The sequence below is a fragment of the Catharus ustulatus genome, chromosome 3, assembly GCF_009819885.2.
Source record: "Catharus ustulatus isolate bCatUst1 chromosome 3, bCatUst1.pri.v2, whole genome shotgun sequence".
Taxonomy (NCBI): domain Eukaryota; kingdom Metazoa; phylum Chordata; class Aves; order Passeriformes; family Turdidae; genus Catharus; species Catharus ustulatus.
Window position 1 is genome coordinate 83,276,901 of NC_046223.1, and position 14,873 is coordinate 83,291,773.

General features: G+C 35.2%; 1 protein-coding gene across 1 annotated transcript in view; it reads left to right on the top strand.

The window, feature by feature from the left end:
- ME1 (malic enzyme 1) overlaps positions 1-14,873 on the top strand; it is a 158,691-nt gene that overhangs the window by 32,119 nt on the left and 111,699 nt on the right. The window contains exons 2-3 of the mRNA XM_033054780.2: positions 7,456-7,589; positions 14,612-14,761. Of these exons, the coding sequence (XP_032910671.1) occupies positions 7,456-7,589; positions 14,612-14,761 (284 nt within the window). The remainder of the gene's footprint in view (positions 1-7,455; positions 7,590-14,611; positions 14,762-14,873) is intronic.

The window sequence follows — 14,873 nt, forward strand, 5'->3', positions numbered from 1 at the left end:
ATCTTAACTAGACCTGAACCATCATGCTACATTAAAGCACCACATGCAATGTATTTTTATATATTATTATCTTGGTGACTTCTTTTACTGTTTGTGTAATACAGCCTTCTCAAAATTAGGGTCAGGAGAAATTATGCAATGCAAAAAGATTTTATCTGTATGTGCATAATAAAACATATATAGAAATAGCTTCTTAAAATTGCTTTGCTTGTTTACGTTCAGATAATTGTTTACCTTAGCTTAAAGGATTGTTGAAATAAGAATGCTGTGATGTGTCATTTCTAATGTGCTGGTCTGAATCATGCTTGTGTGCAATCACTGTATCAGCTCACAGCACGGCTGCCAAGCTGCCCACACATTCCCATGATGAGTTTGCCAAGAGAAGTCTGATCTCCTTCAGGCCATCTACATTTGTTTTGAGTCATAAGTCCATGGGTGTGTGTATTAGCTACTGTAATAATCTGGACTTTATTTGTTGGAAGCTGGTTTTGACTTTTGTTTCAGTTTCCCCAGTTGACTTGACTTTTAAAGTTTGCTTTTGAAAATCCTATGGACTTAGAATTGAGCTATGAGTAGGCTTCAGGTGTTCCTGAGAAAAAATTTGTGTGTTCAACACACTGCAGCAGATCTACAGCAACTCTAGAAAACAGCTTTGAAATATGAATGCTAAATGTCACAATATAGTTTTTCAACTTAAAGTGCTTGTTAAAAAGCTGTTTTTAAAGAAAAGTGCATAAAACTTTTGGCATTTTATAGCTGAAACAATGACAATTTCTTCTTTCCTTGTATGTTCCGAGCTTGTATGTTCCCATCAGCTTTTGTATTTTTATTTTTTTTATTTACCTTCAGCATGCCTCACTCTCTCACAAGTCCTGATGGATGCCTGTGCCTGAGGGCTTATCAAAAGCAGCTCAAGTGCTGCATCTAAGTTGGGTTCTGCTGTTTACACTTCACCATCCTCCTCCTTTAGCTTTCTCCTTTCTTGTTGTAACCAGGGAAGATACCTGTCTGTCTGGCTTTTCAAACTCCAGTGAAGGCACTTAGTTAGCAGGATTCATTCCTATTTCAGGCATCTCAGCTGTAGGCCTATACAAGATCTAGGTGCTAGGTACTGTAGAAAGACAGGAAAACCAGAATTTCTCTGCAAGAGAACTTAGTGGACAGTTAAGCACTAGTTCGTATACTGATTTTTAAACCTTAATCTGAGATGTATAATCCAGAGCTAACCAATATGCCTCATAAAATACCCAATAGAGAATCTGAGCATAGTTTTGGGGAAAAATAACTTTTTTGGAAGATAGCAGGTCTGTCACACAGGGACTTTTTTACTTGCAGTCTAATAAGTCTTTGAATAAAGTGTGCATTATAAATGGTCATCAGTGTTCTTTGCTTCTGAAAGCAAAGTTGTCATCTGTATGCATTGCCAGAGGATTGCAACAGGAAATTTGTATTTTTAGATTCAGTTTTCATTTACTAACTCTATGCTTTTCTTCTTTGAAATGTGGTAACTTTCTGCTGTTAGGCATATTTTTTCTTCTTATCATTTTTATTTGTCATCTTTCTCACTAGCATTAATACACACCATTTGAAAAGATTTCTTTTTTTCTCAAAAATTTTAATAATCCAGATTCTTGTTTCAAATTGAAACTAGAGTCAGCTATTCAAACCCTTCTTTTTATGTAGACTTTGCAGCAAATATTCTTAAGAAGAAACATGAACCTCTAAGTTAATGCAAATTGACATTTTGCAAAAGTTTTTTTTTCTTCACATCCAAAAGAAACCACTTTAACAGAAAACTGTGTGACAATTTGCACTATTAAAAAAAATTAGCGCCTTTCTGTGCCTATTGGGATACTTACTGTGACTGGTGTGTCTGAAGAGATGTTCACCCAAATAACTGCCTCTGCTTGTAATATTTTTTGGCAGTCATGACAAGTGTGGGTAGAGAAAACAGAAGAAACATCTTTGACCATATGTACTGCTCCAACACCAATTTCTTGCCATGAACCACATTTGTTTTCAGCAGAATGAGTTCATTAGGGAGTGTTGTGCTCAGATTAGTTATTCTAAGTATTTCCTGGAGTATTCTGCCTTGAAATGAGTATTGAAGAATTAGAAGTATTTATCTGGTTTCTCTGAAGTCATACTTGGAGAATAAAAATGAAAAATGGAGAGGAAATGCTTGTAAAACTTCTGTTTTGCATGTTCATAAGGTGACTTTTTAAAAAAACACACAAATTATATAAAATAGCACAAAGGGATTTGCAGATCATTAAACTCTTAAATGTAGTTTAAAATGCTTGAAAACCCATATGTTCCATATTTTTATGGAGATTTTATAAAAAAATTCTTTAAACATGTAAAATTTTGCAGTTGTGTTTTTGGAGTTTTTTTTGTTTGTTTGTTTTAATATTCTGATCCAAAAGGAGTTTGACATTAGATGCCTGAAACTGCAGTCATGTAGCTCATACCTAGCAAGACTATGCATGCATTTTTTTGCTTCCTCAGCTAAAGAAATTTTCCTTAAAAGAAATTAATTTTGACTTGGATTCTTCCCTAGCAGTACTAGCATAGTATGAAACCAAATACTGCTGAAGGCTAAAGCTTGGCCAGCAAAAGAATTGCCTGCAAACAGTCATGCATACCAAAGATCTTGGTTTCCTAAGGGCTGCATCTAATTCTGTAGTTGAAATTATTCTGGAGACAGTCTTGTACATGAAGTGGTGTGAGCAGCATGGGATGATGTGTGACTGGCAACTAGCAGTGATGCCACTGATTTTTCATTTCGATTGTACTGGGGAAAAAACTCTTCCTAGTAATTGGAGAATGTTTCCTGTCTTTCAGTCAAAAGCATTCATCTTGTTTGTGCGTCCCTTATTTGTTCATTTGTTTTTAAGAATGGAATTGCAGAATTCTGTAGTCCATTTTTTCAAAAAATTGTCTGGGATCTTGAGCAGACAAACATTGGAGGCAGCTGTGGGGTTTTCTCAGAGCTTTGTCTGCAGAGCACTCCCTGGCCTCTGCTCAGGGATGCCAACTGCTGTGGTGGGAGCCTGCAAGGAGTGGAGAGGTGCCAGCACTCCTCTTTCCGGCCATGGCAGCAGATGTTGAGCATGTCTGAATCCCTCAGACTTGTGTGCTTTTTACACAATATCATTAAAATTTGTTTGCTGAGTTTTTGTAATTTAGATATACAGAATGAATTTTTTAACAGAGAGATTTTATTTTTTGATGGACTCTAAGACAGTGATGAACCTACTTTGTCCATCCCCAAAATACTCTGCAGGCTGTAATTTTCCTCTAGCAGTATGTTAGACCAGCAATTCAAAGATTTATTTCTCGTAGAATAGATATTACTTCTAGATATACATCCTTGCTATACCTTTTCACCTTCCTCCTCATTTCTTCCTTCCCCTTTCAGGGATACAGGAGGCTGAAGTATACATGCTATACTTGAGTACTGCTGGTGGTGGTTGTCTCCTGAACCCTTGAAGTCATACAAGCCTTGATTTTTTAACTTCCAAAGACTGATGAAAGAGTCACTGAGATAGAGGACCTTGGATGTGGACATGGTTTCCTCTTCTAAGCCAGCCTCCTTCTATGCGCTGTTAGGGTAATACTTTTATGTCACACCTGCAGTGAGGCCAACAGGAGGAAATGAACTATTCTTCTAAATGAGTTGGAGTTTTTAGAAGTGAAAGTTTTGATCTGCTAGAATGAAAGATGGCTAGGTCTTGGGAGAAATCTCTTTTTCTAGAGAGTTTTATATAAACCTAGCAATTACATGAGCTTTAGGTATTCTATCTGAAGAGAAACTGTGTTGGGGCAATTTAGTTTGTATTAAGAGAAAGAAACTTGTCTCTGTTCGCTGTGAACAGAGGCTGAGATGGCTCTTGAAGTATTTTGAATGTGCTCTCTGTCTTTTCAAGCACTGCTTCAAAATTGGGTTGAAAGCCAGTGCAAAAAGCTGTCTGATACAAGATGATGCTATACTGTTTATTCTGTTTTGTGGTTTTTCAGTGCTGCAACTGAGGAAGTGTATTGATGTATATGTAACTGCACTAGAACAATATTGTAGATGAGGGGCTTTGGGGGATTAGAGATTATGAGCAGAGGACAGATAGTTAAGAATGGAGTTGATAAACCCATAGACATTAAATAATGAAAGAATATCGAATGATGTGCAGTAATAGAAATCACTTCTACAAGTACAAAACTTCACAACATTACAAATGGAGGGACAAATTCAGAATTTAATGTATTTACAATGAGTTAAATTTCTTGAAAACTTGTGTACAACTGAGAATCTGAAAGGATATTGATGCCTAAAGAACGATTAAACAAGTAAACCAGAAATTTGACCAGAAGGTCTGTGAGAAAGGAAGGTAGTGAGGTGGCTGAAGAACAACTTGGTTTTGCCAGAAACAAATCAGAGCATACAATGAAACCTATGAAACACAGCTCTTGAAGAATTGCGAATTCTTAACTGGGAGGGTTGATAATAACTATACTTTTCATCTCTATGATGTATATGATGCATAAAGCAGTGAATAAATCAAAACTAATTAGGCAAAGGTTAATATTTATGCTTGTGGTCTCTTGCCCTTATGCTGGTTTTAGACTGTTGTACTGTTGTTCTTCTTTAAAATTTTATTTCCAATACAAACTACAGAGTAAAAATATCCACCTAGTTTATAATAGTTTGGATGCTAGACGATGGAAGTCTGTTCCATCCAGGTGTGCACAGAATATACCTCGGAAGGGAAAGAAGTGTGTAAACCAAGCTGGACCTAGAGCCCTCTCTGCTGGATGGCTGGGAAACAACACTTCAAACAGGAAAAAATAAGAATTTTTATATACAAAAGAAAATCTGAGGCTAGTGCAAGAAATCTAGACATAAGCCATAAATCCTACATAGCTGAAGCTTTCCCTATTATAAGCGGATGGAATAGGATACACTTATTTCAGAAAATGGAATTCTTTTATTAAATGATGAGGTGATATATTTTAATGGTAATTCTTCTGAGCAAATATGGGATGTGACAGGGGAAGAAAAGATCTAACATTTCATCTTAGCAATTTGAAAAATTCGTAATATCTATGCCAAAGAGGAATATTCAAGTAAAGGATTTTCTAACCATATAAATCCTAGGTGGGTGCTGTGTTTTGGTAGTAATGAACCAAATAAATTTACACTTAATATAAAGCTCTTGTAATACATGGAAAAGACACCATTCCAAGATGAAGTACTTTTTAAAAAAGGCATTTGGCAATATGTAACACATGTGTTTGTTTTAAAATAAAATTTATTTTCCAGTAAGAGGGAAAACCCTATTATAGTAATTAAAGTTCGTATTTTATTCCTAAAGTAAAGCCAAACACAGACATTCAGAATTTTTTTTTCATTCCATTTTACTAATGGAAACAGGGGAAAGGAGAATTGCAGAGAATAACTGGATTGTCACCTTACTACCAGAGCTAGAAGATCCATTAAAACCATGCGGATCCCTGAAGTCCAGTCACTTGGAACTGATTCTGAAGTGTGCATGAGCAGATGTAGACATTATAAGCCCAAAAAAGTCTAGTGACGATGAAGGATCAACATTGAATAAACTTGTGAGAAATGTTGACTCTTCCTTCTTCCATGATTTTTCATGATGAGAAGTAGTGTAAGATATGTATTGAATACAGATATGTATTCATGACGTATCTGGTCACAGAAAGTTCATTAAGGAAAAAAAAAAAGGCAGCCTTTATGTATGTATCTGGAAACCTCTGAAATCTCATATGCATGGAGAACTACAGCAAAACAGTTACTGATCTTTGTTCAACTTGGTTTCCCTTCATTTCCTGTCTAGGGAAGGAGAAACATATTTTGGAAATGTGTGATGTTTTGTAAAGTGTTCATTGTAAGATATTCCCTTTTTTTGAGTCATCATTTCACTTAGGGTAGCAACTTGATTAATGGTATTATAGAGCAGATAGTGTAATGGGTTTGCTTTAGGGCTTTTTTTCAACTCACAGTGACATAATCACTTCAAAATTTAGATTAAAAGTGATGTAAGAAATGTAGACTAATAAGATATTTTTGCTCTGTAAGAATAAACCCAATGAGGTGACTATTTTTGTGAGAAAAAAGCCAACAAAAACAGAAACAAAAAAGAACCGGTCTAGGCAACCAAATTAACTGTCATGAATTTTTCACGTTGTATCTCTCACCAAGTGTTTTGTGAAAGGCAGTAAGGACATTGTGTAAAGAACTAAATTTGTTCTCTTGAAAAGACAGAAGTAGTGAAAATGTAGACTGAAGGAAGACTTTTGTTTTTATGCTTGTTTCCCCTGTTTTTTCATGTCATTTGTTGACCCAGCTAATTCTAATGGTCTAAACAAAGACATTTTTAAAAGTCTGCTTGTAGAAGTGGTAGTGAAAGTACCTCAGTAGTACTTATTTTCCACAGGAGAATCAATGCAGGAACACTATATTGCTATTTTTCCCCTCTTTAATGCATCTCAAGGTGTTTTTTCAAGTATTTTTTTGATAAGAAATGGTATTTTATGTAGTTGTATCACAGATATTGAATATTAGGCAGCTGTCTAACAACTTTTCTGTATGTGTATGCGCACAGACACACATCATCTTGGTAGAGTATGCTATCTAACCTCTACTTACATGAGCTTTAGAATATGTTTAAGCTACATGATAAGCACATTGCAAAGATACAGACAGCTCCAGTGTTAACCTAGGAGACACAAAGACACATGCAGTTCAGCCAGTATTGACTCTGGAGCAGAAGCAGTGCATGTGGAATGGTGCTCAAGGAGAGAGCAATGTGGCTGTGGAACCAGTGGTCAGGGGCTATAGTGTGAAATAAATGCATACATTTCCTATCTCATATACAGAAGAAAGTCCTCTGACTTTTCTTCTTATCCCCTAAAACTGTCAAAAGTGTGATCCTGTCTGTCAGTCCTGCCTGGCTGTAGCTACCACAGCTGAGTAAAACTTCAGCAGCCAGAGCATTTAATGCTGGTGTGGTAAACCCACAGTCATGTTTCTGTTATAAAGGCACCATTTTTCTTACATTGGCCTGGGTATTTCTGAAGATGTTTTAGACAGACAGACCTCGAAAAAGCAGAAAATGAGTGGAGTGAATATATGGCTGCTTTCTTCTTCAGTTGTAACTTAGTTGTACTCTTAGTTGTACTCTTGAGGTGTCAGGAGACATTAACTTGTTCTTTGCTGGGATGGAGTTATTGTATCTGTACAGACCTGTCTTCTTATGGCTCAATAAAACCTTTTCCCAAAATAGTTGCACAATTCTAAATTCTGTTTAATTTTAAGTAGATTTTATGATGCTAACTTTACCTGGGCTATGATTTGCTGCAGACATTTTCCTAAATTATTTCTCTCTTGTCTTCTGTACATCTATACGTGATTTTTATTTATTTTTTTTTCAGGGCATGGCTTTTACCTTGGAGGAGAGGCAACAATTGAATATTCATGGATTATTGCCACCTTGCTTTCTTGGTCAAGATGCTCAGGTTTATACAATTCTTAAGAATTTTGAAAGGCTGACATGTGACCTAGACAGGTAAAGTATGGCTGTGAAACTTTATCCTACTCACCAATTCACGAGTCACTTACTTTTTTTTTGTATGGTAGTACAGATGAAATTTTGGGGATTCTTTTCAGGTTGTTGTTGATTATTGGGAATCATTAAATCATTAAATACCTATTTTTGCTGGAAGCTTTCTTCAAAAAATCAAGTCCTACTTTAAAATTGTAGTCTTCCAGAACTGTTCACATGAATTTTCTTTGAAAACCAAATGATACAAAGGTCACCGGGAGCAAATGAACTCATGTGAAACTAAAAGTCAGTAATGAGGTTACATTCATGTAGATACATATGCATTGAAACACAGTAAATTTGTAAAGTGTTATAAAACTAATATGTAACATAGTATTGCAGTGCTTGGGTATTTATAAGGGAAAAAAATAAGGGAAGGGCTTTGAATATTTATGAACACTAAATTTTTTCCTTAAAAAAATTTATTTTATAGACTCTAGAACAAAACAATGTTTCATAATTTCTTCCTCCTGTGCCTTGCTCTTCTCTGTCATGGGATGTCGTTCTATCAGTATGTAACATATGGCCTCTAGGTACCTCTAGGTGGCAAGGCTTTTTCATAATTTAAAGTTGCCACAACTTTTGTTTTTTATGGAGTCAGAATAGGATGAGGACAGCCTTCCTTGCAAGTGGAGAGCTTGTAATTGTGGTGTCTATTCTCCAGTGCTCTCAGGAAAGCCATTATCTGTTGTTGCAGAGTAGCAGCTTCCCAGGACAGAATGTCTTTTTAGTCTGAGTGCTTGCATACAGGAAAGTGTAAAATTTCATGAAGCCCCCTGATTCAACCATTAATGTTACCATAGGAGAAAACTTTGTTTATCCTTCTATCCCCATCTTCTTAATTCTGCCTTGAGGTAGTCCCTTTATGATACAACTCATTGTTTCATGGGTTTCAGGACATTTAAGCCAGTTCCACCTGTTTGTTTCAGCTTGAATTGTTGCAATTTCTCTTCACCTATAACTTGAAAACCGGAAGGAAAAAGGTCTTTACCCCATCATTGTATGTGTTTCGTAAGTAGGAAAAAATTTTGCTCCTACTTCAGGTCACAGTAGAAAAACACTCCTGCTTCTCAAAACATCACAGATAGAATGTCACAGGTCTAGGTATTCAACAGTGAAAGGAAGCTTAGCAGTATTTCCAAATCTTAATCCTTTATTTTTTAGCAAAAAAAATGGGGACATTCAAGAGGCTGTTTGCCAAAATGAAAAATTTATTCAGGAACATAAGAAAGAATTTATCAATTTTAAATGACAGAGTATTAAGACTTTGAATGATGTGCCTTTTGAACTGTAATAAAACACTGAATGCTGAAGTTTTGATTGCAGTGGGAATAATGAAATAAAAATAACTGTCTCCAAGTATTGGGGAAATATTTTGCAGCTATCTTTATTACATCAAAAACAAAAAAAAAAAGGAAAGAGAAATCTGTCTGTCTTGTATAACTAATCTATGTATGATAGACACAAATAATACAGAAGTATAAAAAAATATAACGGAGTTACAAGTAAATGTAAAAAAAAGTATTTTCCAGAAGCCATTTGCTTCAGAACATATTTTTCCAGAACTGCCCCTGTTAACTTTAAAATCTGCAAATACTTAATTAAACAAAAATTTGGTTTCATTCTTTCCCATCTATGAATCTTTTTTGGCATTTTCTCTTTTCCAAATACACAGTTGAGTAAGGAAGAAATTTGTTTCCTGCTCCTGTGACCAGACATCTGTAAAACAGAAGCGCTAACATAAAATTATTCCATCCATGTGTCTTGAGCATTGGACTGTAGCTTGCCATTTTATACTATAAAGTCAGTTTTTATTATAATGCCTGCTTTAGTATAAAGGTTATGTTGTACTATGCAGCTTTACAGTACAAATTTTTTCTTGTTAATTTGGTTTTAGTGATGCAGTTCAACTGAGAAAACTAGGAGGTCTTCTGTTCACAGAAATAGCTTGAAACTATTACAAGATAGGCTTTTATTCTCACTAAGAATACTTCAAATAAGATATTAGTAATTAACATATAAAAAAGTAAATAGCTGTGTTTAGTTCACAGTTTTACTCTGTGATATGTGTCTGTGCTATTTTCTCAGCTGTAATTTTTGGTCCAGGTATGAATAAAACTTGGTCCAGTGTGAATAAAACTGGTGGCCCCATTTGTAATGCTGGAGAAGGTGTGGTGGGATCTCCATCCATAGGAAATATTCAAAACCTGACTGAACATGGTCCTGGGCAAACTGCTCTAGCTGACTGCTTTGAGCAGGGGATCAGATGAAGCAATCTCCAGAGGTCCCTTCCAACCTGAGCTTGTGTATGTTTTCATAACACAAGTCCATAGTACTTAAGAAATAAGTTTTCAGGGATAATCTTGGATCAGTGCAAATTGTGTAAATTAAGTCAGGTTGTCCCTTAAGAATATTAACTTACATAAATCCACAAGTGCACCCCAAATGGAATTTTTTCTTTAAGGAATCATATTTATACTCTGTCTTAACACCTAGCAGATCTAAATTGGCTATTCATGCCATGCTGTGTTTTGATAAAAAAATATTTTCCTCATGTATTATTGGAGGTTTTTATAGCTCTCATGTTTTCTCTATTTTTTAGCAAAATAAAACTGTGTTACATTCGTAGGTCTACATTAAAGACCACTGATGGAAAGATGTGGTAACATTTGCATGAAGAAGATAGTTCCTTTTAAGATTGTAAACATTGACATCTTGGGCTCCTTTGCAGATAAAGTTCTTCTGTGAATTGAATGTGCAAATATTTGCACATGCAAAATGTGATTTGCAGGTGTGTTTATAAGTTGAGTGTCTGACAATTTCATTGGAGTATGTGAATAAAGAGCCTGCTTGGAGAACATGTGCACTACATGTGGTGAGCTCAGTCCTCAAGACAGTATGTGGACTCTGGTCTCCTATATTTATACTTGTATCAAAGAATTTTAAAGGAGAGTGAATGTGATCCTACCACAATTACTCCTTGAATCTCTTCGCTGATGAAGAACTTTGGATGTTTTAACTGGAATTTGAGATATTAAGTGCTCCCTCTAAAGGCAGGTGCTCAAGGACAAACTTGACTAAGAGCATGCAATTATTGTCTTCTACTGAGTGTAAATGTCTTAATTCCAGGAAAACCTCTATGTTTCTTGCAGTATGCATCTGACACAGTCTTTGTTCCCATAGAAACAGTGATTGAAAAGAGATGAGGAGAGACTTTTTTTTTTTTTTTCCTTCTAGACCTTGGCAGTAGGTGTACACTTGTGTGTTTAACATCCAATACAAAAGATTAAGCGCAGGCATTTAGATATTGAAGAAGTATAAGCTGTTAAATACCTCAGACAGAAGGGTGTCATCTGATGAACCATAAATAAATGCTGTGTATGACAGCATCTTATATTGGTAGGATTGGCCTGGTATTGCCTGGAAAGAGGGTGTGTGTAAATTCATGAAACTAAGTTGGTAGCTAGTACCCTGGCATGGCATGATTTTGCACTGCTGAAATGCCTTTGCAAACTTGTAACATAAAATTGTTGTACTCTGAAATACCAAGAATTCATACACAAAATGAATGTTGTACAGCAGCAAATCAATTGCCTGGTATGCTTGGCAAAAGGGACACCAATAAGAGGATAAAATTCTATTCCTCTAACTTAATTTGGAAAAGCTGTGATGGATTCAGCAAGTAATTTTTTTTCTCCTCTGTATGTTCTTAATTGTCTTTTTTCTTGCTCTGTATTGATACTGAAATTGTTGCTTCTGGCACGGTGACATCTTTTGCCTGAGCTTTTCTTTCTTTGAACAGTCACACTGTAAAATGCTAGATTGGGTATGTTAACACTTGGAGAGGGGCCATGAGATCGCTTTTCTGGAAAAGGCCACCTTATTTTGTTTATTTCTTAAAGTTCCCTGTGCTTAATGAATTTTTATTTAGATACTGATAGTGCAGAGTAATAAAGCTAAGTGTCTTACACAGTTGAAAAATAAATAGCCATTACTCCTACCTTCTTTATTTACTCTCATATTTTTCAAGTAAAATGCTAAAATAAGTGGAGTTTGTTCTGTTTTCACCTTTCCATTTTGCCTTGTAAAGTGTATGCCAGTGATAGTTGGGCCAATTATGCTGAGAAATCATCAGTAACTTTCCGGTAGTTATATCAGTTTTCTTTTGTGTTTTGGATGATACATGGTTTATATTCTTTTGCTGCTACTGTATTTCATTCCCTTCATAATAGCAGACTAGTATGACACATTCTTAGGTGGAGTAAAGACAAGGAGGGGAAGAGTGACACGCTGAAATTTGAATGCTTGGCAGTCTCCTCTGTCTGCTTTGCCAGACCTTGGTTTTTGTCCTCTGAAACTCCTCCCTGAAATCTTCATTCAAGACTCCTTGTCTGAGGACAGATAATATTTTTCTCCCTTTTTTATAGCACAAATGATTGCTTTCACTGTTTTATTGCTTGTTTTCATTATGTTTTCAATTAAATGTGGGCTTCAGTAAAAGATTCCATTAAATACTGAATTTTAAATAAAATTTTTAAACACAATACTGAAAAGCACTTCATGCTTTTAGTTGTTTAGGCACTTGGATGTTGCTAAAACATGCATACTTATTGTCTAATGCATTGTAAACAACCCCACATTGAGTATGAAGCATTTTTGGTCTTCTCTTTAGAAAGAATTGTTGAAAAATTTGATACCCTTAACTAAACAAATTACAATGCTGAGAAAGAAGGCATATACCTGCCATTGAAAAAGTAACCTTCTGATAGAAATTGCACACTTCTGTAGAAACATTTTTCACTTTATAATAATATTTTTTAATGCTGATGTGGATATAGTCAAGTATGAAATGTTTGAAAACACTAATAGTATGCAGTTACTCATTTTGCAAGTTCTTTAGCACATCGTGAATATAAAAGTGGCTTGATAAATACAAATAAGAAAATAAAGCCCCAGTTTAATGCTATAGGACAGTAAAAACAAAGTGGAGAGTTTTAACAAACAGGTTTTTCATTTGAAGCCCCTGGGGAAGGCTTTTGCTAAGCTTTTAGTTTCTTTTGTAAAAGATTTCTTTACCCTGTTAAAATAAAATACCAGCAACTGCTTTGGAATGGTGCTGTGGCTCACATAGTGCTTGCAGTGTCCAGTATAGAGTGGGGGCCTAAAATATGCATGATATTCTCTAACATCACTTTAAATGTTCTCTGGAAACAAAATTAATGTCTTCATGTGTATTCAAAACTACATGTGCAAGATAAATATTGGGATAGTTATCCTCAGGAGAAAGGTTTTAATAAAGAAAATGCTCTGAGAATTCAAGGACATTGAGTAGATCTCCTAGATCATAATGAAATACTGTAGGGAAATACAAAAGAAAATTAGTATGTATGGATATATATTTGTTGCTGAGATCTACAAGAGCAAGATATAATTTAACCTTGGAGAACATTCAAAACTAATGTGTATGATGGAAGGTGGTTCCAATTGACTCATGGTGATGGTATTTAGAGAACAACTGCAACTTTTTGGTTTCTAGATCTTTATCTGTTTAGGGTCTAAAATACCCTTCGTGACACAAGGGCAGGGATATTGTTTTGCCTCACTTCTGTCACCTTATTACAGTCACCAGCTACCAAACTGGCTCTGCCTGCTGTGCTTATAGTGCTTGTTAAAGGTTTACATAGAAGATCCCAAAAGAAGTGCTTCCCTGATGTACAGGGGTAGGCAAGCTAAGGTTGAATGAAATGCATTCAGATTTACTAAGCTGTTCTTTGTCAGATGGTTACCTGACTATATTTGTGTCTTCTTAAAGAATGAAATTAGATTTTAATGGGGCATGTGATGCCTAAGTATGCAGAAGGAAAGTTCATATGAATAATATTTAAGTACACAAATGTCTAGGCTTTTGGAATGTGTTCTGTATGTGTTCTCAACACCTGTGTAATAAAATGATGGGCATATTTAACTTCCTGATTGTAACTAATTAGTAATCCATTGCAAATTTAAGAAAAACCCACCTACATAAATTGTATATATAAGTTAAAGATTTTGTGTAAGCCTATTGTTATAGAAGACTACTTAATTTTTTAAGCAATACTTAATATTGCTAAAACTAGAGAATAGATAGGTAAGGTTTAAGATCACTAAACTTCTAAATTTTAAGTGTTCACAAAGTGACAGTCATACCTATGTGAACTGGTATAATTTGAAGTCACTCATAGACTCATATAATTTGTCACACTCAGGACTTCAGTTTGGCTTCCTGAAACAGTAATGTAATTATTCAGTGAAGATGTGATGGTAGTCAAAAGTAGGTCAAGCTAAGCATGAACTATTTTTCACTCTCATTTATATGATTCTTTTTTTCTCTTTGGTTTTCTTTTTAAATAAATATAGAACTTCCTCAAAATTTGTTTTAGTTAGGAGATATAACATTGCAGATTTCATGTCGAACATAGACTTAAGGGATAAAGGGCCATGTGTGTATGCTTTGTTTTCAAAAGCTTTGTTCTTCAGTATTTATTTGAAGTATTAACCTGAATTTAAGATAAATTTCTGTTGAGGAAAGAGCATGCAAAGCTTAATGTTTTTAGTTCTGTTTTCTTTGGGCAAGTGAGTAAGCTTGTTTAAGTTATATTTAATGCTGGTCTCATTTCAAGTGGAACAACTGATATATGCAGATAAGGTTCTGACAGACCAAATCCTCAACTGCAGCACAGTGTTTTATACCTGAGAGGGATTAGCTTATTGAGCATGTAGAGTTTGACAACTTTGTGATGGCTTCAAGTTCTCTGTCTTAACGAGTTTGTTATGCTTTGTATCTGAACCATTTGTGCTGTTAAGAGTAGGAAGAATTTAAATGCTTTCAATAAGAGAGAGGCTATTGTAGAACAAACATAATTTTAATTATCCAAACACCAATATATTTCTAAACCTACTTTATATGTTCCCTTGATGTCTGTCTAATTATATGTAATTCTCCACAGATACATGCTGCTAATGAGTCTTCAGGATCGAAATGAAAAGCTTTTCTATAAAGTGCTGGCTTCTGACATTGAAAAGTTCATGCCTATTGTTTATACCCCCACTGTGGGACTGGCTTGCCAACAATATGGTTTAGCATTCCGGAGGCCAAGGTATGTAAGTTTATACTTCAAATAAAAGTAATTGTATCTTATTTTCTTCTTGGCAGATTTCTGCAGGGTTTTCTGACAGCTGCATGTAAGCCGAAACTGCAATAATTGAGAT